At 61.1% G+C, this 19769-nt stretch overlaps 3 protein-coding genes and 1 long non-coding RNA gene across 9 annotated transcripts in view; 2 read left to right on the top strand and 2 right to left on the bottom strand.

Moving 5' to 3' along the window:
* Nucleotides 1-657: 657 nt before the first annotated feature.
* On the bottom strand, nt 658-10935 carry RNPEPL1 (arginyl aminopeptidase like 1). 2 transcript variants are annotated; one of them, XM_024243352.2, is made up of 11 exons: nt 10298-10935; nt 6809-6949; nt 6113-6264; nt 5469-5585; nt 5012-5247; nt 4732-4845; nt 4218-4330; nt 3748-3856; nt 2595-2825; nt 2370-2512; nt 658-1786 (listed from the first exon to the last, which is right to left on the bottom strand). In XM_024243352.2, the coding sequence occupies exons 1-11, from the start codon at nt 10826-10828 to the stop codon at nt 1493-1495; spliced, it is 2181 nt and encodes a 726-aa protein (XP_024099120.2). In that variant the 5' UTR covers nt 10829-10935; the 3' UTR covers nt 658-1492. The 2 variants fall into 2 exon arrangements, with proteins under 2 accessions (XP_024099120.2, XP_054406098.1); XM_054550123.2 differs by having other exon boundaries at nt 2595-2792; nt 10298-10929.
* LOC129058194 (uncharacterized) lies at nt 6946-9579 on the top strand. Its single transcript, XR_008523154.2, has 2 exons — nt 6946-7617; nt 8000-9579. It is a non-coding gene; the product is annotated as an uncharacterized LOC129058194 (long non-coding RNA).
* A 3218-nt stretch (nt 10936-14153) lies between the features above and the next one.
* On the bottom strand, nt 14154-19134 carry DUSP28 (dual specificity phosphatase 28). 3 transcript variants are annotated; one of them, XR_008523153.2, is made up of 3 exons: nt 18368-19134; nt 17924-18113; nt 14154-15743 (listed from the first exon to the last, which is right to left on the bottom strand). XR_008523153.2 is itself a non-coding variant. In XM_054550122.2 (2 exons), exons 1-2 carry the CDS (start codon nt 18758-18760, stop codon nt 17976-17978), a joined length of 531 nt encoding a protein of 176 aa, XP_054406097.1. In that variant the 5' UTR covers nt 18761-18775; the 3' UTR covers nt 14154-17975. The 3 variants fall into 3 exon arrangements, 1 of the variants encoding a protein (XP_054406097.1); XR_010136140.1 differs by having other exon boundaries at nt 16868-18113; nt 18368-18775; XM_054550122.2 differs by having other exon boundaries at nt 14154-18113; nt 18368-18775.
* ANKMY1 (ankyrin repeat and MYND domain containing 1) overlaps nt 18326-19769 on the top strand; it is a 100365-nt gene continuing 98921 nt past the window's right edge. For 2 of the 3 annotated variants that reach the window (XM_054550110.1, XM_054550119.1), the window contains exon 1: nt 18326-18409. In XM_054550110.1, coding sequence (XP_054406085.1) covers nt 18405-18409 — 5 coding nt within the window. In that variant the 5' untranslated portion in view covers nt 18326-18404. Of the gene's footprint in view, nt 18410-18635; nt 18715-19769 lie in introns of those variants that run through there. The other variant, XM_054550115.2, reaches the window with a different exon arrangement.

The raw sequence follows: 19769 nt of genomic DNA, 5'->3' as shown, positions 1-19769 counted from the left end.
ATGCCCTGGGGAGGGGAGGGGAGGGGAGGGGAGGGGCGGGGCATCCGGAACAGGAAGGAGGGTGAGTGGGACATTTGGTGTCTGGGGACTGGACGGTGATGGTATCAGGGTTACTTGCCCAGCACCTCCTGCCCTCCCCACTTCCTGGCTGCCATGTGTGGAGTGGAGCTGTGACTGGGCCTGGCCAGCAGGTTGGGAGAAGAGATGTGCTGCTTCTGGGCCACGGCATGTTGGCCAGGTGTGTGTGGCACTGAGATGGTGGTCACATCCTTGGGGACTCTGAAGGGCAGCGACACCTATCACCTGGGAAAATGGAAATCTCAATTCTCCAAAACGAAACATGCCTGTCACCTCGTACCCATCTTGGGAGAGGATCACCACTGAGGCTGGGATTTGGCTTAAGCCACACAGGTGAAGGCCCAGAGTGAAGGTGACACATGGCTTCCCTGTGACATCCAGAGGCTACTCAGGCCCAGGAGGTCCAGCCAAGGGGCTGGGCAGGATTCAGGAAGCCTGCTCTCAGGCTTGTGTATCAGAGGACGGGGCCACACCCAGCTCCTGACCAGCTCCAGGCCCCAAGTCCTGGCAGGCCAGCCCACCCTACACAGCCAGGAAGATGCAGAGGACAAGAGTCGCAAGAAAGCGCGGGAGATCAGGTTTGCAGAGTGGAAGTTTAATGGGACCATCACCGTGATACCCCATCACAGCAGTCCCAGGCTGGAGGCCCCAGGCCCCGGCCGCCTCTCCCAGCATGGTGGGCCTAGAGAGAGCACCAGCACCACCTCCCACTTTCCCTGGGGTATTGCTTTGCCCATGTGCCTCCCGCCCCAGGAAGCTGCAAGAGACAGGCTGTCCTGTCCCCACACTCTCCCTGGGTCCTGGGACTCCCTGTTCTGAGGGGCTAAGGTTGCCTGGGGCCAGAGGGCCCTCCCCAGGGACAACCATCCTCTCCCTGTGTCCCCTGCCCCCACACTGAGGGAATGTCTGTGTCCTTGTTCCTCTGCCAGGGGACAACTGAGGCTGCCAACCCCAGGGGCGGGGTGCAGGGCTGTGCGGGGAGGGTGGCTCAGATCCCTGCAAGGAGGCGTGCTGCAGGGACAGCACAGCCTGGGCCCCCGGCAGACATTAAGGCACAGTGTGGCGGTCACCATAGGGCTGCTGGGGCCCTTGCCCCAGGGGCGGCACCTGGCAGGTGCTGGCGTCCGGGACTAGGCACAGCTGTCAGTGTTGAGACAGGAGGCATGGCGTGTGCGGGCTGGCCCCAGGGCCTGCAGTGCAAGAGAGCTGGGAGTGGGGAGGCCAGGTCCACAGGTCTCTGCCAGACACAAGGAGGTCCCTCTCCCCATTCTCCCTGCCTGGGAGAGCCCAGGGGAGGGGCTCGTGGGCCTGGGCAGAGCTCATGGCCAGAGCCGAGGCGCAGTCATGGCAGGCCTGGCCCACAGAAGGCACAATTGTGGTGTCTGGGAGGTCGAGGGTCAGCCCGCCAACAGGGCTAGGCAGACACATTGACGTCCCTGAGAGAGATGGCACTGCTGGGGGCCTCATCCCCAAGCAGCAGGGCCTGTGCGTCTGAGTCTGTGTCTGCTTCAGCCTTGCCCAGCTCTGTGCTGGGCTCTGAGGCGGGCTCTGTGCTGGAGCCCAGGCCCTGGGACAGGATCTGCTGGATGGCTCTGCGCAGGTTGGGGTGCAGCCGGCCCTGCGTCTGGTAGAAGACCTCCAGCGCGAAGGACTTGAGGGCACCAGTGCAGAGGTCCTCGTACAGCGGGATGGTGTACATGCGTGACATCTGCAGGAGGGGCACTCGGTCACACTGGTGGGCTCCCCAGGCCCCTTGAGCCAGCCCACCCTGCCAGCCCGGCCAGGCGGCCCTCCTGCCCCTGGCTTCCCAGCTTCATCATCAGGGCTGTGGCCTGGACTCCGGTGGCCAGGAGGCCTGCCCTTCCAGGCCGACCATGGAGGCCCCATCTCCAGGGAGCGTGGGCTGGAGGGAGCACATACAGGGAACAGGGCAGCCAGGGTCCACAGGCCTTAGGGCTCTGGCCTCTCTCTGAGGAGCTGTGACGTCCCCTCTGCCCAGACCAGGACGCTGAAGGCCCAGGGCCCAGCAGGCTGTGATGGCCTGGACCCCAAACTCCTGCTCCCAGCTGGTCCCTTCCACAGCTTCTCCAAGAAATGGTGGAGTCCAGGCTGCCCTCTGGTACCTGCACCCAGTGCATGCCCCCACTCCCAACAGACCCCTACGTCTTCCCCGCCCCATTCTCCAGAATGTGCCTGGCCTGCCCCGAGGGCTCAGACTAGGGAGTCGGGTGGGACTCCCAGTCCGCACGGCTAGGCTGTTCCAGGCTGGCCCCCTGGGCAGGTGACCGTACCTGGCTCTCCAGGAAGCGCCGCACCCTGTGGAGGTCAGGATAGTAGTCGTTGCGGACCACGATCTGCAGCCAGCGGATGCGGATCTCAGCGTTCATCGAGTCCAGCAGGGAGGAGTAGCACTTGGACAGGCTCATCACCACCTCTGCAGGGCAGGGAGCAGGTCAGGGCTGGGCTGCCGTTGCACCCCAGCCCCTGGGCCACCCCCATCAGTTGCAAGGACTCACCCTGTGGCAGTGGGGACCCATCCAGGAGCCGGTCCAGGAAGAGTGCTGTCTGGAAGGTCCTCCACTTGGAGATGTCAATGGCGCTGGCCGAGGCAGCTGCCTGGTCCAGAGGTTCTGCAGTCCACAGCTGGAAAAGGGCCTCCACGGGCCGGGTCAGGCTGGATCCCTGAGACAGGTCCGGCTCAGCCAGCGGCGGGCCTGTGGCATTGAGCCAGCGCTCGAATTCCAGCCCTAGAGGGGAGAAGTGACCCTGGGGTCCCTGCCCAGGCTAGGGAGGGGCTGCCTGAGCAATCTGCCCAGGAGACCCCAGACCCTGAGTGTGTCCCAGGCAGGCGGCCTTCCAGGGACGTGGGCCATTCAGGAAGGCGGGGTCAGCTCCAGCCAGCACTGCCACTTGAAGCCACTGAAGGGGCTTCTGTGAAGGGGTACAGGGAGGCAGAGACTTGGGTTGGTGACCAAGGGACTCGCACCCACTCCACGCCTCTCCTGGGTGGAGGACAACGAACTAGTCTAAACCCAACCTCAGTGCTGGTGGAGGCCACCTGCACCACGAACCAGCAGGGGCGGGATGGGGGCAACAGGCTCTTAAGATGATATTCCTGCTCTTAAGGGGCAGTGCCCATCCCCTACACACAAAAAGCTCTTGATGCACTTGCTGTACCTTCCAAAACTTGGTGTCACCATGCACATCCCTCCCAGTGGCACCTCACCACCCTCCAGCAATTCTGGCCTCTCCCTCAATGTCTGAACCCTGCAGTGCCTTCCTGGGCCCCAAGCTCTCAGACCCTCAGGGACACCTTTACAAGTGACACATAAGCAGGGCTGGCTGCTGTTCTCCAGCTCCAGGACACCCCCGTCACCCGCCCTTCCTGCACCAGGCCCTTTGCACGCCTGGTTTCCATGGCCCGCTTCCTGGGAGTGCCTGACTCGGCCTGCTTAGCCTTGTGCCACCGCCCCCAGGCAGGCCCCCGACCCCAGCCCTGTTCTCATAGCATACCGGCCTGGGGCCCACATGGTCCAGCAAGGGTTGGCTGAAGGGACAGACAGTGAACTGACAGGGCTTTCCCCCAGGCGGAGCGGCCCCTCAGGCAGCAGAGGCCCCGCTGTCGTCACACCCATGGCTCCCTGGCTGCAGGGCGGGGGTCAGCCTCACCTGCCCGGCAGTCCACGCTCTGCTCCTTCAGCTCCGGGAAGAAGCTCAGGAAGGAGTCCAGCAGGTCCTGGGCCACCACGCTGGTGAACTTGTACTTCTCCACGTAGGCCTGTGTGGCAGAGGTGGGGCCTCAGCAGGCCTGGAGGGGCGGGGCACAGGCAGCCCCACCAGAGGCCTGCAGGGCACTGCAGCGCATGCGCCAAGGTACGTGCTGGGCACAGAGGCAGCTAGTGGGCACTGCGGAGCCAGCACTTGGCACACAGGCCCTGCCAAGGGACCAAATAGAGGGTGGGAGAAGGGGAGGTGGCAACCCAGGCACTCCCCACAAAGAAAGGCAGACTAGGTCCCAGCCAGGCTCACAGGCCCCTGCCAATTCCACCCCAACTGCCAGAAGAGCAGGCAGCCCTGTGAGCTGGGGAGGGGCTGGGGGCAGATGGCAGCAGGGCTGTCCCGGGCAGGGGGCTGCTCACTCGGAGAAAGTCATCAAAGCGCTGTGGGTCTCCGCAGAGCTGGGACAGGTAGTACACGAAGCAGTAGCCCTTCTCGTAGGTGAACAGGTTCATCAGGTGGCTGGGATTCACTCCTGCAAGGTGAACACCCACCTGGGCTGGTGTCCGAAACCACCAGTGTCCCATGGGACAGGCAGGGGCGGTGGTCAGGCTCCGAGGAGCAGCAAGGGCCAAGCGCCACTGTCCCTCACATGTCCAGATGTGTACTGATGCCCTGGGTGTGCAGCGGCAGGGCCTCTGGGAAGACTGAGGACTCACACACCACTGTGACTGGTGCTCAGAACCAGGGAGGCGGCAGTGGCTGTGGGAGCCTGGGGAGGCCTTGCCCTGGCCAGGGGCTCCCAGCTTGGCCTTGGCAGGGGTCCAGGCACAGTGCAGGACACAGAAGTCACAGCCAGAACACACGAAGGGCAGGCAAGGAGGCCTTGAGGGGTGACATCCCCAGTTCTGGGAGCGGGTCCTGAGGAGCAGGTACCTGGCTCCAGCTTGACCTGCAGTTTGCTGACCGGGCTGTCCTCTCCCAGAAGCTTCATCTGCCGGTGCAGGGCGTCCAGGCGGAAGGCAGTCTCCAGGCAGGTGAAGGCAGCACCTGGATGGGGTCCAGAGACAGAGGGGAGGTGAGGGGGTGTGGGGGGAGTCGGGGGAAGCAGGAGGTGTGGGTACCTGCAGCATGGCAGGGGAGCCAGGCTAGGCTCTCTGCCCCTGGCTCAGTGCCCAGGGCCCCCAGTGGCTGCCCTCCCCAGCCCCGGCCGCACCATAGGTCTCGGTGGTGATGCGGCGCTGGGCATAGGTGGCCAGGCCCTCGCTCAGCCACATCTCTTCCCACGTGGCATTGGTGACAGCGTTGCCGAACCAGCTGTGGGCCACCTCGTGGATGACATCGATGACCAGGAACTCATCGCTCTCCAGGATGGAGGAGATGATGAAGGTGAGGCAGGGGTTCTCCATGGCCACGATGGGGAAGGAGGGTGGCAGGAAGACAATGTCGTACCTGCACCGGGAGGGCGGTGAGGGTGGCAGACCTTGGGGCTCAGACTCCTGCCCCGCACACCCACACCCCACCTTCCACCCAGCAGGGATCAGCCTAGCCCCTGCAGTGAGCTCTGCTTCCTCCCCAGGAGATGGGGACAGGACACCCCAGGGGTCAGACGAGGGGCTCCCCCTCTGACTCCTCCTTCCAGCCAGCCAGGTCCACAGGTCCCCGGGGCCTACCTGCCCCACATGTAGGGCCCATACAGCCGCTCAGCTGCACTCAGCCACTGCTCCACTGCGCCCGACAGCTTGCTGGTGGCCGTGGGCAGGAGGCACGGCTCGGCCCACACGCGGCTCCTGTTGCATGCAGAGAGGATGAGCTGAGGCTGAGCAGCCCCAGCCCCGCTCACCCCACCAGGCTCTCCCACTGCCCTGGGGCTCCAGTAACACCCACACCTCACCCAGCCTGGCTGACCACCCCAGCCCGCAGCCCGCCCTGCCTCACTGGATGGGCAGGCACCCTGGCCCTTCCCACAGCAGGGCAGAGCTATATTGCAGGGGCCACTTAGCTCATTTTATCTCTGGGCTGAAGGGACCAACGAAAGTGTGAGGGTGCCAGGCTGTGCGGGGGCCCTGGCAGGAAGGACCAGTTTGCAGGGCAGGCACTGGGTGGGCCAGGCTGCCGGGTCTGAGGGCACATGGGTGGGAAGGCCCGGCAGGCAGGGCCCTGGCGGTGGCACCAAGGCAGGGGCAGGGCTGGCCCAGAGCACCCAGAGGCCAGTAGGGGTCCTCAGCAGGGCAGCCGTGGACACAGGCCACAGACCCCCGGTGGGGCTCTCCCCAAGGCCTGGGCAGCCCCAGAAGGCCCCAGCAGGAGGCCCTACCTGGGCCCAATGTCTGCCGGCTTGAGGTCTCCGGCCACCAGGGCCACGAGGTAGGCGGGCACGGGGTGCTCCATGTGGAAGTGGAAGACGCCTTCTTCCTCCATGTATGCACTCCGGGTGGCACTCATCAGCACCTGCACCCCTGATGGCGCCTGTAAGGAGGCCGGACTGAGACCGGGTGGCCCCACCGTCAGCACACCCACAGCCAAGGCCAGGGAGCCTGTCAGGCAGCCCCATATTCGTAGCAAGAAACCCTACATCCCCATCAGGGAACGTTTCTGTCAGAGAACTTCTCTCCAAAGAACTGCCACCCTCCACTCGGAACCCCTAGCTCCCAGCCTGCAAACCTCGTCCCAGCACAGAGGGTGCTGCCAAGCTTGGGCCCGGTGACCCACAGACCCCACTGGGGATCAGCAGCTCTGTCTGGAGACCCCTTGTCTGGGGACCCTGCAATCCCACTGGGGACTCACCCTGGGTCCAGGACTGACCCCTCAGGCCCGTTGGAGGCAGCCCAGCTTCCCCCGTTCCCTGCAAAGTGGCTCCTCCCATAGAGTAGGGAGGGTGGGCTCCTGCTAGCACTGTGGCCTGCTAGCAGCTGGGGCCACAGCCCAGGCAGGTAGGAGTAAGGGGGAGGCGGCATGGCCAGGCCGCTGGGCTGTCCTGGGAGCAAGGTGACAGCAGCTGACGGCCGCTGACCTTGACGACGGCAGAGTAGGTGCACTTCACGGCAGGCGTGTCGAAGCATGGGAAGAAGGAGCGGTTGCACACGGAGTGGCCCTGGGTGAAGACGAAGGGCTTGGCGCAGCCATAGGTCAGCTCTGGGTCCAGCCACCAGATCTGTGGGCAGGATGGCGCATCAGCAGACAGCCACCCAGCTGAGGTGCTGGGCCCTAGCCACTGGGCAGCAGCCTGAGAGAAGGCAAGAGGCTCTGGGAGGGGACAATGGCCAGATTATCTTGCTGGGTTCATCGAGGGCCAATAGCCACCCCCTAGCCTTCACTTGCCTGCCTGGGCAGGGAGACATCCGGGGCAGGTGACCCAGGGTGTGGCCTGCACTGTGTCATCAGGGCCAGACCCCAACCCAGGCAGGAGGCCCTGTGTCAGGGAGCCGACAGGGGCATCTCCCAGCTAAAGCCAGGGCGAAGAAAGGGAATAGCCCATTATTGCATTATCTTAGCTTCCATAGGGAAACTGAGGCACAGTCGGGACACACTCAGTCCAAATTCCCAGCAGTTTATTTGGTCATGGCCAGGAAAAGGAGCCTGAGATGTGGACCTGGGAAGCCAGAGCCTCCTGATGGCTACGCACTGGCAGGCAGCACGCCCGGGCCCAGAGCTGCCCTGAGCCCAGGCAGCCTCGCCTGGAGGGAACCCGCAGGAGACAGGCTCCAGGCCAGGGGATGGCAAGCAGGGAGTGGAGGCCAGGCCAGAGGCCCCTGCTGGCAGCGGACAGGAGTGGCCAAGGGAAGGATGGCTGGGGCTGCTGCCTGGAGGCCGGGGGCTGCGGTGAGTGCTGTGGAATGGGTGTGCTCATAGCAGCTGCTATCCACCTAAGGTCACCCCCTCCCACCCCCCACCCCGGGCAAACCTCTCATCTGCACCATAGCTGTTGAGGCTTTCCTCACCCCTAGATGCCGAGGCCAGGCCCCAGCCCCACTGAGAAGCCTGCACCCCCGGGCCCTCCTGCCACTATCCTGCTGCACCCATCTCATCTTCCTTCCAGGAATTCTGATCTCTCCAGTAAGGGCAGCTCAGAGTCTGGGAGGGGGACCCTCTTCCAACCACAGCCACATCACCTTCATCCCAAGTCAGCCCTGCACGTCATCCCCACCCTCCCCTCTGCCGGAATGAGATTGTCAAGGCAAACTGAATTGCTCCTCATGCACAGGCCCTCCCACGACCATGAGTGGAAGACGCCCCCAACACACTTCTGAGAGTGGACGAGTGGAATCCACAGCTGAGGGCCGCCACTGAGGGCCTGGAGGATCCCAGACCAGGAGGGCTGCCTCCCCAGCAGACCCGGCCAGACCCCTACCAGCACTCTCAGATTTCTTCCAAACTTCCTGTTGGTGCCCTGGCCCTGCCCCGGCCGGGCAGCAAGGCAGCACAGGCGTCTCCCATTCCTGCTGAGCCCTGGGCTGCCAGGGTGTTCAGGGCCCACCTGGGGAGCCATTCACAAACGCAGCCTCCCCCTTGCGGGGGCTGGGACCTAGCAATCTGTATGAAGGAACTTCCCTGCAGGAGTCTCCTCAACCCTTCAGCCTGCACGGCCCCCTCACAACTACTCCTCCTGCGGCCTTGCCTCACCCTCCTGAGGCCCTTCTCAGGCTCTGCCCACTCACACCTCTCCCTACTGCCCCATGTCCACCCCACAGCCTCAGTAGCCTGGCTGCCTTCCCAGGTACCAGCAGGGCCCACAGCTCCCCACGTGCCCTGAAGTGAGAGGCTGGGGCAGACCCCCAGACAGGACAGGCCCTGCCCCACAGATAGGTCACCAATCCCCATCAGGGCACCCGGGCACAGGTGCTGATGGGCTGGTGGAAAAGGAACAAGGCTGAAGGGCTCCAGATGCTGCAGGGCAGGAAGAACGCTGTTCTTGCTGGGGTCGGGTGGGGTGGAGTGGGGGTGCGGGAATGGGCCCAAGCATCTGCAGCACCTCCAAAAAGCCTCTGGGGGCCTGGGGCCCACTGCAGGGCCTCCCAGGGAGCTCCCGCTGCATCCTCCCTGGCACAGGGACAGGCTTAGGGATTTGGGCCTGAGTCCCTGGAACATGCAGGAAGAGAAGGGGACTCCACGTGTGGCCCCAGCCCCATGGCGCTCACATACAAAGGTACATGCCTGAGGTTAGAGTCGAATACTCTGCCTTCTGCAAGTGGGGCAGCTCATAGGCCAGGTGACGCTAGGCCCCCTGTCCACAGCCTGCCAACCCTGACACCACTCAGACTTTGGGGACTATGCCACCCTCCCTGCCCAGAGCACCCAAGGGCCACCCAGTAGGCCATAGGAAGCCAAGAGACAATGGCCACCCTTGCCCACTGGGCCCCGTTCACAGCAGCCTGCTGAGGGCCCTGGTCCGGCCACTCTGCAGGCCAGTGTCGGGCGGACCAGACACGTGGGCTCCAAACACGGATCAAGGCCAAGGAGAAGCCCATCCCTCAGTTCTCACCTGTCATACTGGGAGGCATACTTGCCACCTGTCAGAGCCCTGGAATACCACAGCAGGGGTGGGGCCAGCTGGCCAGCGGCCTGCACACCCACAGGGGTTCTGGGAAGAAGGTGAGGTGGCAGGTCCTGCTTAGGGCTCCTGGGAAATGTACAGGAAACCCATAGGGGTGCACTGGTCTGGGTTCTTCCTGCCCAGATGTTACCTTGGCTCTTTGTGGCCTGACGCCTCCCTACCACCTCTCCACCACCCTGTCCATTTATGTGCCGTGAACAGTGACAGCTGGACTTCCCAGCGCCTCCACAGCTGTGTGTGTGTTGCATATGTCGGGTGTCACATGTGTGCCGTCCATACCACCTAGGGATGCAGTATGAACCCCCATGCTGTAGGCAGGAAAGGCTCTGCTCCATCCTGTACACACCCCCACTGGTGGAGGTGGAGGCGGTGCTGCAGCCACAGCGCCAGCCTCAGCCACCTGGCCTTTCTTGCAGTCTCTGGAGTGGTGGGTACCCAGTGTGCAAGCCCTGCAGAGCCTATGTGTGTCTATGTTGGGGTCGCGGGGCCCACTGGTCTCAACACTCCACCAGTGCTGGCCAAGGGAGCCCCAAACCGAGCATCACAGCCTCCATGGCCCTTTCCTCTGCCTCTGGCTTGGACTCATCTGCAGGCCCTGGTCACATGGAGGCCCTTCCGCAGCTGACACTCCAGCCCAACCCTCGGTGCCAGGATCCTGCAGATGTACACCTTGGTGGGTGACAGAAGCTGCTCATGTCCCCAGGCAGGGACCGAACACCTGAACGGGAGGCTTCCCTGAGTGACATGCTGTCCCGTGTCCCCGCAGGACTCCGGCCTCTATCCAAGGGTCCTAAGGGCTCACAGGCAACAGCTGGGAATCACCGGGGTAGGGGGAGAGGGGCACCTGTAGGGCGCAGATTCGCGTCCCTCAGCCCGGCCTTGCGGCGAGAGGCCGCTAGCAGCGCCCTGCGGACCGGCCCGCAGCCCCGGCGCCCGCCCCGGACTCACGGCGGGGGCGTCAGTCGAGGTGTACCGCAGGATGACCTGGAAGGGCTGGTGCGCCTGCAGCTCGGGCGGCAGCGTGACGGTGAGCGAGGAGCCGTAGTCGGTGAACGGGTCCACCCTGAAGGCCAGCGGACAGCAGATGGGCTCGGAGCCGGGCGCCTCGGGGAAGGCGGGCAGCGGGGGCGGCGGCGCGGGCCCCGGCCCGGGGGCGGAGAAGGAGAAGGCGAAGGCGCAGGGCGTCTCGGCGGCGGCGGGGGCGCGACGGAAGGCGGCTGAGTGCAGGCGCAGGGCCGGGTGCGCGTCGAGCACGAGCGCGCGGGCCGCGGGCCGCAGCGCGCACAGCTCGAGCACCAGGCAGCCGGCCAGCTCGCGCGCCTCGGGCCGCAGCTCCAGGCCCAGCTGCAGGTGGCGGAGGCGGAAGAGCTGCGCGCTGGAGGCCGAGGCCACGTCCAGGGCGGGCGGCGGCTCGGGCGGCGGGCGGACGGGCGCGGCCTCGGCGCCGGGCGCCTGGCGGCAGCAGCACTGCGCGGCCATGGCCGCCGGCGCTAGGTGAAATCCATGGGCGGCGGCCGCGCCGGGCCGCGGGCAGCGGGCGAGGGGCGCCGGGCGGCGGCGGCGGGGCGCGGGCACAACAGGAAGTCGCGCCGGGAGCCGCCCGGCCCGGCCCCGCGCCGTGCGCCGCCCCGCTCGGGCTCCGCTCGGCCGCCGCCGGGGGCGCTGTGCGCGGGGCCGGGGCGCGGGGCCGGGGCGCCGGGCGGGGAGGGCCGGGAGCCAGGGGCGCGGGGAGCCGGGGACTCGAGCGCGGCGCGGGGCCGGGGCGCTGTGTTGGGAGCCGAGGCGCGCGGAGCGGCTGAGCAGCACCCCCAGCCCTTCGCTCCCTCCCCGGGCGGCGCCCGGGAGATCCCAGGAGGCGGGATCGCTGCTCCTTCTCAGACACTGCCGGCCAGGCCTCTGGGGCAGCCGCTGAAGTGACCCGGGAACCTTGGGGCCACCGGGGCAGGCTGCTTCCAGGTGTGGTTCGTGTTCCCGAGGAGCGCAGCGTCGCGAACTCAATGTCATCCTTTCATCTGGGGCTACGGGCAGGGCAGGATTCTCCTGGCACCCCTGCCACTCCCCCAAGTCTACAGATGTGGTCTGTGCTGTGGGCCCTGCGGTGCGAGGAGCTCCGGAGCCTTCACGCAGCGCTGTCAACTACAGCACCCACCAACCACGTGTGGCCATTTAGATGCGAATTAAATACAGTTAGAAGTTTAGTTCCTTCGTGGCAGGTGGAGTGAGTGAGTGTGTGTGTCTTGCTGGGAGGAGTGGCTAATGGACAAAGCAGGCAGGAATCATTTCCACAATCGCAGAAGTTCCTCTGGGCAGTGCTGGGGACCTCTCATTTGGGAGCCCTGTGCTGGGGTACGAACGAGGGCCTGGCCTGCCTGTCCCCACCCCATCCGCCAGGTCCACCCTTCCCAACGCCATTCTCTGTGGACCTTGCGAAGGCTGCCCAAGGCTGAGCCTGTCCAGGAGCCTGAGCCCCGAGGGAAGGGGTGCTCGCCTGGCAGAAGCTGCTAGTGAGCTCACAGCGGGTGAATTTTGAGGCTGTGGAATAACAGGGGCCACCATGATGTCGCTGTTGTCATCAAGTAAGAATTCAAATTCCTAGGGACAAGGGGCTTCTGGGGCTGGGGAACTATCCAGGAACCCAGGACACCTCTCTCTTCTGCTGCATTGAGGTGTGGCCGTGCAGGGCTGGATTCGCGTACCGCACTTGACTCAGCGTCAGCCCTGAGTAGTGTTTCCTGTGTCTGGACTCAGTCTCCCCATTGTGTAACCCTCTGTGTCTACCCTCCTTCCGTGGGGGCGGGAAGGAAGGCTGAGAGGGAGAGTGTGTGTTCACGTCTGCGGGACAGAGCACTGAGGCATCATTTCAGTTTTCCCATAGGACCTCAGGTCCCCACGTGCCCTCTTTAGGGACACGGCCACGATCTTGGGGCACCCATCCCAAACTCACCAGGAACCGCTAGGCTTACGCAGTCACTCAGAGGTGTGGATCAGCCTTGCATCCAAGGCTGACAGGGAAGACAACTGAGATGGGACCCTCCTCACTGCCCCCAGCGCCCTGGCCGGTGGGGCCCTGCAGTGCCAAGGGCAGACTGTTTTCGATGGCACCCCCAGTTCTACCGGGCTCTCCAGAGCCCACCGGGTCATGTTCCTGGCTGGAAGAACCTCAGTTCTGCACACGCGGTGCCACACTAGCTGGGCCTGGCCGTCCGGGGGGCAAGTCACCACAGGGAGTTTGGGGTCTTGCCACCCAGAGCCCCGCATTGGACTCAGGGAGCAGAGGTTGGGGTCTCGCCCTGGGCACCTCTCCGCGGCCAGTTCTGCACACAGGAGTCCAGAGTTGCTGTGGCACCTCCTCCCCGGGGGTCCAGGGGAGCGCCTCCCACCGCGCACGTATGTGAGGAGCTGCCCTACTGCACCCCATGGTGTGGGAGGCGCGGCTGAGCCGAGAGGGCGGGGTCTGCAACTGAACCGCGGGAACCTCTCGCGCCGGCCCCGCCCCGCCCGAGGAGGCCCCGCTCCCGCCTGCCTGACACCCCCTGGCGGCGGGAGGCTACGCGGCATCCAGGCCTGGGCAGGCACCTCTGACTTCTCTAACCCTGGCAGAGGAGCCTGGACGTCGCGACTGTCAGCTCTGGCTTTCTCCCACAGGAGTTTTCATACTCCAGCTTTTTGGTGATCAGCGCAGTGACGTGCTGCGCGGCATCTTTACCCCAGCCTTCCCCTGATGCACCCGAGGGAGGGGTTCCTGGCTTCACTCACTAGGAGGTGGGTGTGGCATGGAGGGTTCTAGCAGGCTGGGGAGGGCAGCAAAGCTTCCAGGAAGAAGCAGTGTTCAGACAGGGCCGCGTCCTCCCCGGACAGAGGACCAGGGAGCTACCAGTTCTCAGACGGAGCTGGTGGGCTAAAAAGGTCTGATGTGACCCACAGGTGTCCTTCAACCTGGCCGGGGCCCTGCTGCCCTTGTCCCCTTGTCACCAGGGCCAGGTCAGCAGGTAAAGGGTGTGCCCTGCCCTGAGGCAAGGGCAGCCGAGGTTTTCATCAGGGTGCTGTGAGCAGGGCTGAGCCGCGGGGGAATCCGCAGGCCCGGGTCCTCCCTTCTCTCCAAGCCACTGTTCCTCACCCGCTAGTGGAGACCGGCGGCTGCTTCCTTCCGGGCTGATGAAAAGGTTGCATGAGTCATGAGGAGCTTATCTAGAGAGGCCAGCGGCAGGCAAGCCCTCCACAGAGATGGGGGCTGCCCTGAGCACCAGCTTGTGATGGGGGCCGCGGTCCACAGCAATGGGTGGTGCTGACTGGTGACACAGGGCATAGAGGGGCAGCGAACAACAAGGTGTGGCCTATGCTTGAGGCCCAGGTACACAAGGCGTGGGGAGGGAGAAGGCCCTTCTCACTACTACCCCCACGCTTGGCTGACAAAACCCGTGCTTCCCATCCCCCCAGCTTTGGGCTCTGCTGCATCAGAGATGTTCGGTCCCCAGGTGGGATGCTTTTGCTTAGGAACATAACCGGGTCTCACTAGGAGGGTGGCTCAGACACGGCCCAGCCACGGAAGCATGAGACAACACAGGGCTGGCTCTGGCAGGTGGGCATGGGGCGTTGTGAGGCTTGGGGGCCAGGAAGACTGGTACCTCCTACTTCTCTCTGGTGGTGCAGTACAGGTAACGGAGGCCACAGCACGTGTGTGGGCAGCCATGCAGGGCCTGGGGCCTTAAAAATAAAGGATCGAGTCACGCCACCAGGTGAAGGCCATAAGCAGCTTAGGCACTGGCTGAGGGTAGAACATGGAACAAGTATTGGAAAAGGCAGATAAGTGCCAACCACAGTATTTTATTCATTGCTGCATACAGAATGTAAATATGTGTAGTTGTATATATTAACCAATGACGTTATCTGTGATTCACATGTATTACACACATTTTCCTTTTCCTCCCCCACTCTTATTTAAGGAGTGTTGATTCTAGGATAGTCTTTAGGCCACAGGATGTCCAGGAGAGGTTGTGTCTGAACTAGAGAAGGAATCAACGTGCTCGGATGCCTCCAGTGGTGGCTCATGGGGCTCCACCCTCACACCGCGGGAGAGGCAGCACCTCGTTGGCTTGACAGTAGCTATGTGACTTTAGGTTGGGGTGCAATGTTGGTGAAACAGGTCGAAGTAGGAGAGGGGTGCAGATGCTGGAGGCCTCCCGGGTTCCCTCACCAGGCCGTCTGTCAGCACAGCCTCCTTCTCCCCTGCCTGTCACAGGAGGGGCTTCCCATGTTCGGTGCCCAGATGAGACCAGTCAGAGGTCCGGGAGGCGGGAGGAAGGAGATGCATTGTGGCTTCAGCAGCTGGTGGGCAGGAGGCTCTGCTGGCAGCTCCAGGTGCCCTCCAGAGCCAGGACATCAGGCAGTGGGGATCTGGGTGGCAGGTCCCTGTGACTCCCCTATGTCTCATCTCCTGTCCTTGGCTCCCCAGCCTTCTCCCTGCATTCAGTTTCTTTCTGCCCAGTTCCTTAAGTGGTTTCGATTTTCCTGACCAAGCCTTGTTTAATAAGCTGAGCTGACCAGAGGGAGAGGATGGAGCAGATGGTGGTGCAGGGGTCTGTGTGGTCTGATGCGCAGACCCTTGCCCCACCATCAAGAGGGGACAGAGACCCTCTTGAGCTGCGTTTCAGGAAGATGGGGCTTAACTGGGAAAAATGAAAACTTAGTGTGGAGGCGAGTGCACTGGGCGGCCGTGGTGCAGGGGGACCATGGAGCTCAGAGGGCACTGGTGACAGGACCACAGACTGGGCCCTTCAGCCTGCCACTGAGGTGGAGGATTCGCTTGTGAAGAAAACAGTAGGAAGGATGGAAAACCATACTTCCTAGAGAGGCATCTGGAGCAGTTTCAGTTTTGATTGCTGTTATTACTACTGATAACTGAGCAAAAGTGGTGATGATGCTTGAGAGAAATTTCTGCAACCCATAGTCAGTAATTATATGTACAGCCAAGTACAGCGTGTGCTCATTTCTCCCTCGATTTTTGAATCTGCAGTTTACCAAAGCTGCCAATGCTTTCTTCTTGTTTATTATTTTATTGCAGCAAATTCCAGATGTCTCCAACAGGAAAATATACAACCCTCTTGCCTTTGATGATTATTCTTATGATTTCAGGCATTAAAGAGGTTATACATCATAATGACATGGCAGACAAAATAGTCAAGGAACACAAAACTGTTATGACAGAATTCATGGCACACGATTAAATGGAAAGAGGTGAATGTGGGTGACACTGTGAAGGCCTCGAATGGGGAGCTCCATCCTGAAGACACAGTCCTGATGTGTTCCAGTGAGCCTCAGTCGATGTGTTTATATAGCAACATCTAATCTGGATGGAGAGACAAATCTAAGACATGGCAGGCTTTGCCAGAAACAGCTGAAATGCAAACAGAAAACCAGCTGTTAGGCCTATCTAGAAAAATAGACCATGAAGCACCTGATCGTCATTTCAATAGCTGAGCTTCCGCCTAAGTGGTAAAAGCCCTGTTCCAATTGGGTCTGACCAGGTCTTGTTAAGAGGTACACAGCTTAGAAATGCTCAGTGGATTGGCCGGGCGAGGTGGCTCACACCTGAAATCCCAGCGCTTTGGGAGGCCGAGGCGGGCGGATCACGAGGTCAGGAGATTGAGACCATCCTGGCTAACACAGTGTAAACCCCGTCTCTACCAAAAATACAAAGAAATTAGCCAGGCATGGTGGCGGGCGCCTGTAGTCCCAGCTACTCAGGAGGCTGAAGGAGAATGGCGTGAAGCTGGGAGGCGGAGCTTGCAGGCTGAAGCAGGAGAATGGCATGAAGCCGGGAGGCGGAGCTTGCAGTGAGCCGAGATGGCACCCACTCCAGCCTGGGCGCCAGAGTGAGACTCCGTCTCAAGAAAAAAAAAAAAAAGAAATGCTCAGTGGATCACTGGCATAGTTGTTTATACTGGCTTTGAAACCAAATTCCTGCAGAAATCTGTCAAATCACCTCAAGAGATCAGAGGTTAAGAAAGTGACAATGGGCGAGTCTCCCTTTGGTTCCTGCTGCTCTGGTCATGTCAGTAGTGAGCTGCGTGGGAGCCGTGCTATGGAATAAAAAGTACGGTGACATTTGGTACCTGAAAGAGGATTCCAGCTCACAGCATTGTGTTTGACATACTGGTATTCATCATCTTATAACAGAACCTCATCCCATTAGTCTGCTGGTCACTATGGAAATTGTGAAATATATTCAGGCCCAGTTTATAAACTGGGATCAAGATGTGCATTATAAAGTAAATAGTGTCCACACCATGGCCAGCACATTCAATCTCAGTGAAGAACTTGGGCAGGTAAAATTTCTATTTTCTGATAAAATGGGAACCCTCACTTGCAATATTAAGACATATAAGAAGTACCACTGCAGGTGTCATTTATGGTGCAACACCTTCTTCCATCCGAGCCCTGATATTTTAATGACCCCAGTTTATTGGAGAACATTGAGAATGGCCATCCCACATAAAACTATATAAAGCAATTTCTTACCCTGTTATCTGTGTGCCACACTGTTATCCCTGGAAATAATATAATCTACCAGGCTTCCTCCACAGATGAAGCAGCTTTAGTGAAAGGAGCAAAAAAACTCGGCTTTGTTTTCACTACAGGAACACCATACTGTCACCACAGAAGTTATGGGTGAAAAATTCGCTTTTGAAATTCTTAATGTCCTGGAGTTCTCTAGTAATAGAAAAATGAGGCTGGGTACCGTGGCTCATGCCTGTAATCCCAGCACTTTGGGAGGCTGAGGTGGGTGGATCACGAGGTCAGGAGTTCGAGACCATCCTGGCTAACATGGCGAAAGCCCCCAACTCCACTAAAAATACAAAAAATTAGCTGGGTGTGGTGGCACACACCTGTAGTCCCAGCTACTCAGGAGACTGAGGCAGGAGAATCACTTGAACCAGGGAGGCGGAGGTTGCAGTGAGCCGGGATTGCGCCACTGCACTCCAGCCTGGGCAACAGAGACACTGTCTCAAACAAACAAACAAAAAAAAAGAAAGAGAAAGGATGTCCCTAACTGTCCGAACTCCTATGGGACAGCTCCAGCTGTATTGCAGAGGGGCTGGTGAAGAGAATAATTCCCCAATCACCCAAGTTGCCCTTCAACAATGTCTTCATCAACAGCTTTCTTGATCTAAATGTCCCACGTGGGTATGCATTTTCTCAAACAGAAGCCATCTGTGGTCACGCAGGAAGAACTAGTCCGTTCTTATGACACTACTAAAACACAAGAAGAGTTGCTTTTCCTGATTTCACCTATGACTCAGATTCTGATTACTGTAGTCTGTACTCATGTCCTTCTGGTAGAACGCGCCGGCACCCCCAAACACTCAAGATTCTGGAGTATAAATAATGGAGGACCCCTATTTGCTTTTTCTTAATTTGTCTTCAATGTTTTACCAAATGTATTTCTTTTTGTGTCTGTAAGATAATTTGTGCATCAGCTCAGCCAGAAATATAAAATTAAAAGCACTATGTTTCACACACACACACAAAAAGGAAAACTCGATATGACAGTGAGGAAGAAGGGTAAAGACCAGCCTTCTGTATCAGTGCAGGAATATCCTTCCTCCAGGCAGCAGGCCTTCAAGCTTCAAGCCTCAGGGTCCAACCCTAAGGCTGGGGGCTCTCCCTGCAGGCAGGACTGGGCCTGGAGGGCCTCCTCATACTTCTGGAGCTGAGACCAGAAGCCCAGGTTCGGTTCTGCTACCGGGCGAGCGCTCTTCACCATCTGCGAACAAGAAGTGCATTGAATAACCCCAAGTCGCGCTAATGGCCAGAAAGGGCCAAGGCGGGCCCAGCTCTAAGAGTGGGCCCCGCCCAACCCGGAAGTGCCTCTCTGCTTCCCTAAGCCCGCCCTTACGAGAGAGACCCGCCCCTCCCGGAAGTGCCTCTCCCAATCCCGAGGCCGGCCCCGCCCGGAAAAACGCGTCCCCGGAAGACACGCCCCTCTCGAAACACCGGCCCCCGAAAAGGCCCGCCCACCTGGAAGGCCTGCGCCAGGCTGAGGCCGCGGTGCCGCATGAGGTAGGCGGTGCAGACGGCGGCCGAGCGGCTGCGGCCGTTCTTGCAGTAGACTAGGCAGGCGCCGCCGGCGCGCACCGCGGCCTCCATGGCGGCGCACGTGGGCTCCAGGTGCGCCAGCAGGTCCTCAGCCGGGTCGTCGAACACGGGCACGCGCAGCTCTGCCACGCCGGGAGCGCGCGGGCTGGGCTGCTTGTGGGAGACGTTGACGCACAGCGTGACTCCCGCTCGTGCCAGCTGCTCCTCCGCGCCCGCGGCTCGCGCGCTCCCGAGGAATAGTGCGGGCGCGACGCGCACGAACGGCGGAGGTACGGCCGAGGCGGCCCCGCGGCGCCCAGCTTCTCCCGGCCCCATGGCGCCCGCCGAAGAGTCTGTTTTTGGGCCTTGAGGATCTATTTTGGTGGCTCAGGCGCCCGCCGAGGAATCTATTTGTGGGAGCCGGGCGGGCCGCCGGGCCCCCCGGGTCCTAGAGGCCTCCGAGGTGGACCAGGCCGGGGCTTGGGTCTCCCGTGGGCGCCGGGCCGGGGCAGGGGGCTTGGGTCTCGTTGGGGCCGGGGCATGGCGGGAGGCTTGGGCCTCACCAGGGCGCCGGGGCCTTGGACCGCTCTGCGTCCTATGTTCTCTGTCCCCGGGCGCCGTCCTCTGCGCCTGCGGCCTGTGGCACTGGGCTTGCGCCTGTGGCGCTTGTGCGCAGCGCCCTGCCGGCTCTACTGCGGCGCCTGGCGCGGAGGCGTGGCTTGGCCGGGCCTGCCCCCTTCGCGTCCGCGTCGTTCGGCCAGGGCCCGGTGGCTGCCCGGTGCACGTGGACGGCGGGCTGCGTGGTTCCCGTGTCTTCCCTCTTTCACTAGTGACTGCGTTGTCGGTTTTACGTTTATTCCTTTTTGTGGCCCGCTTTGTAATTGGTGCATTTTTTTCTATGTATTGTAACACATGGCTCATAAAACTAATTTCTATTTTCATCACTTCTTCATAGACCACACTATTCCTTTTGCTGTTTCTAAGTAATTTATTGGGGTCAGCATTGTAACTTTAAAATATTTAATATCACTTAATGTCCATGAAATTGCCATTTAAGACCCCTTCAATTTTTCTGACATCTGGTAATTTTCTGACGTCTGGTAATTTTCAGGCAATGGATACAGTGCAAAGCAACTCTTACAGCCCTGCAGACATTTAGCAATTGAAGTTTCAGTTGCATACAGTCTCTCTCTGGGTTATCGTCATTGCTTTGTCCATCAGCCATCTAGCTTTGGTAACTGTCAGATCTTTATTGCAGCCTGGGGTTCACTCTTGAGCTAAAGACTCAAATATGTCTGCAGCCAGGTCTTCACTGGTTGCAGCTCCAGACATCACCTCCGTGGAG

Source organism: Pongo abelii, chromosome 11, assembly GCF_028885655.2.
Source record: "Pongo abelii isolate AG06213 chromosome 11, NHGRI_mPonAbe1-v2.0_pri, whole genome shotgun sequence".
NCBI classification, from domain to species: domain Eukaryota; kingdom Metazoa; phylum Chordata; class Mammalia; order Primates; family Hominidae; genus Pongo; species Pongo abelii.
The sequence above is the reverse complement of the archived record's forward strand: the minus strand, read 5'-3'. Positions and strand labels throughout refer to the sequence as shown.

Excerpts from the sequence above, each read along its gene's own strand:
- RNPEPL1 (XM_024243352.2), bottom strand. The coding sequence starts at position 10,828 with ATGGCCGCGCAGTGCTGCTGCCGCCAGGCGCCCGGCGCCGAGGCCGCG. Across the intron at positions 5,248-5,468 it reads GGGCCCTACATGTGGGGCAG|GTACGACATTGTCTTCCTGC; the intron begins GTAGGCCCCGGG and ends CTCCCGGTGCAG. Across the intron at positions 2,513-2,594 it reads TGGGTCCCCACTGCCACAGG|AGGTGGTGATGAGCCTGTCC; the intron begins GTGAGTCCTTGC and ends CCTGCCCTGCAG.
- DUSP28 (XM_054550122.2), bottom strand. The coding sequence starts at position 18,760 with ATGGGGCCGGGAGAAGCTGGGCGCCGCGGGGCCGCCTCGGCCGTACCT. Across the intron at positions 18,114-18,367 it reads GCCTGGCGCAGGCCTTCCAG|ATGGTGAAGAGCGCTCGCCC; the intron begins GTGGGCGGGCCT and ends TCTTGTTCGCAG.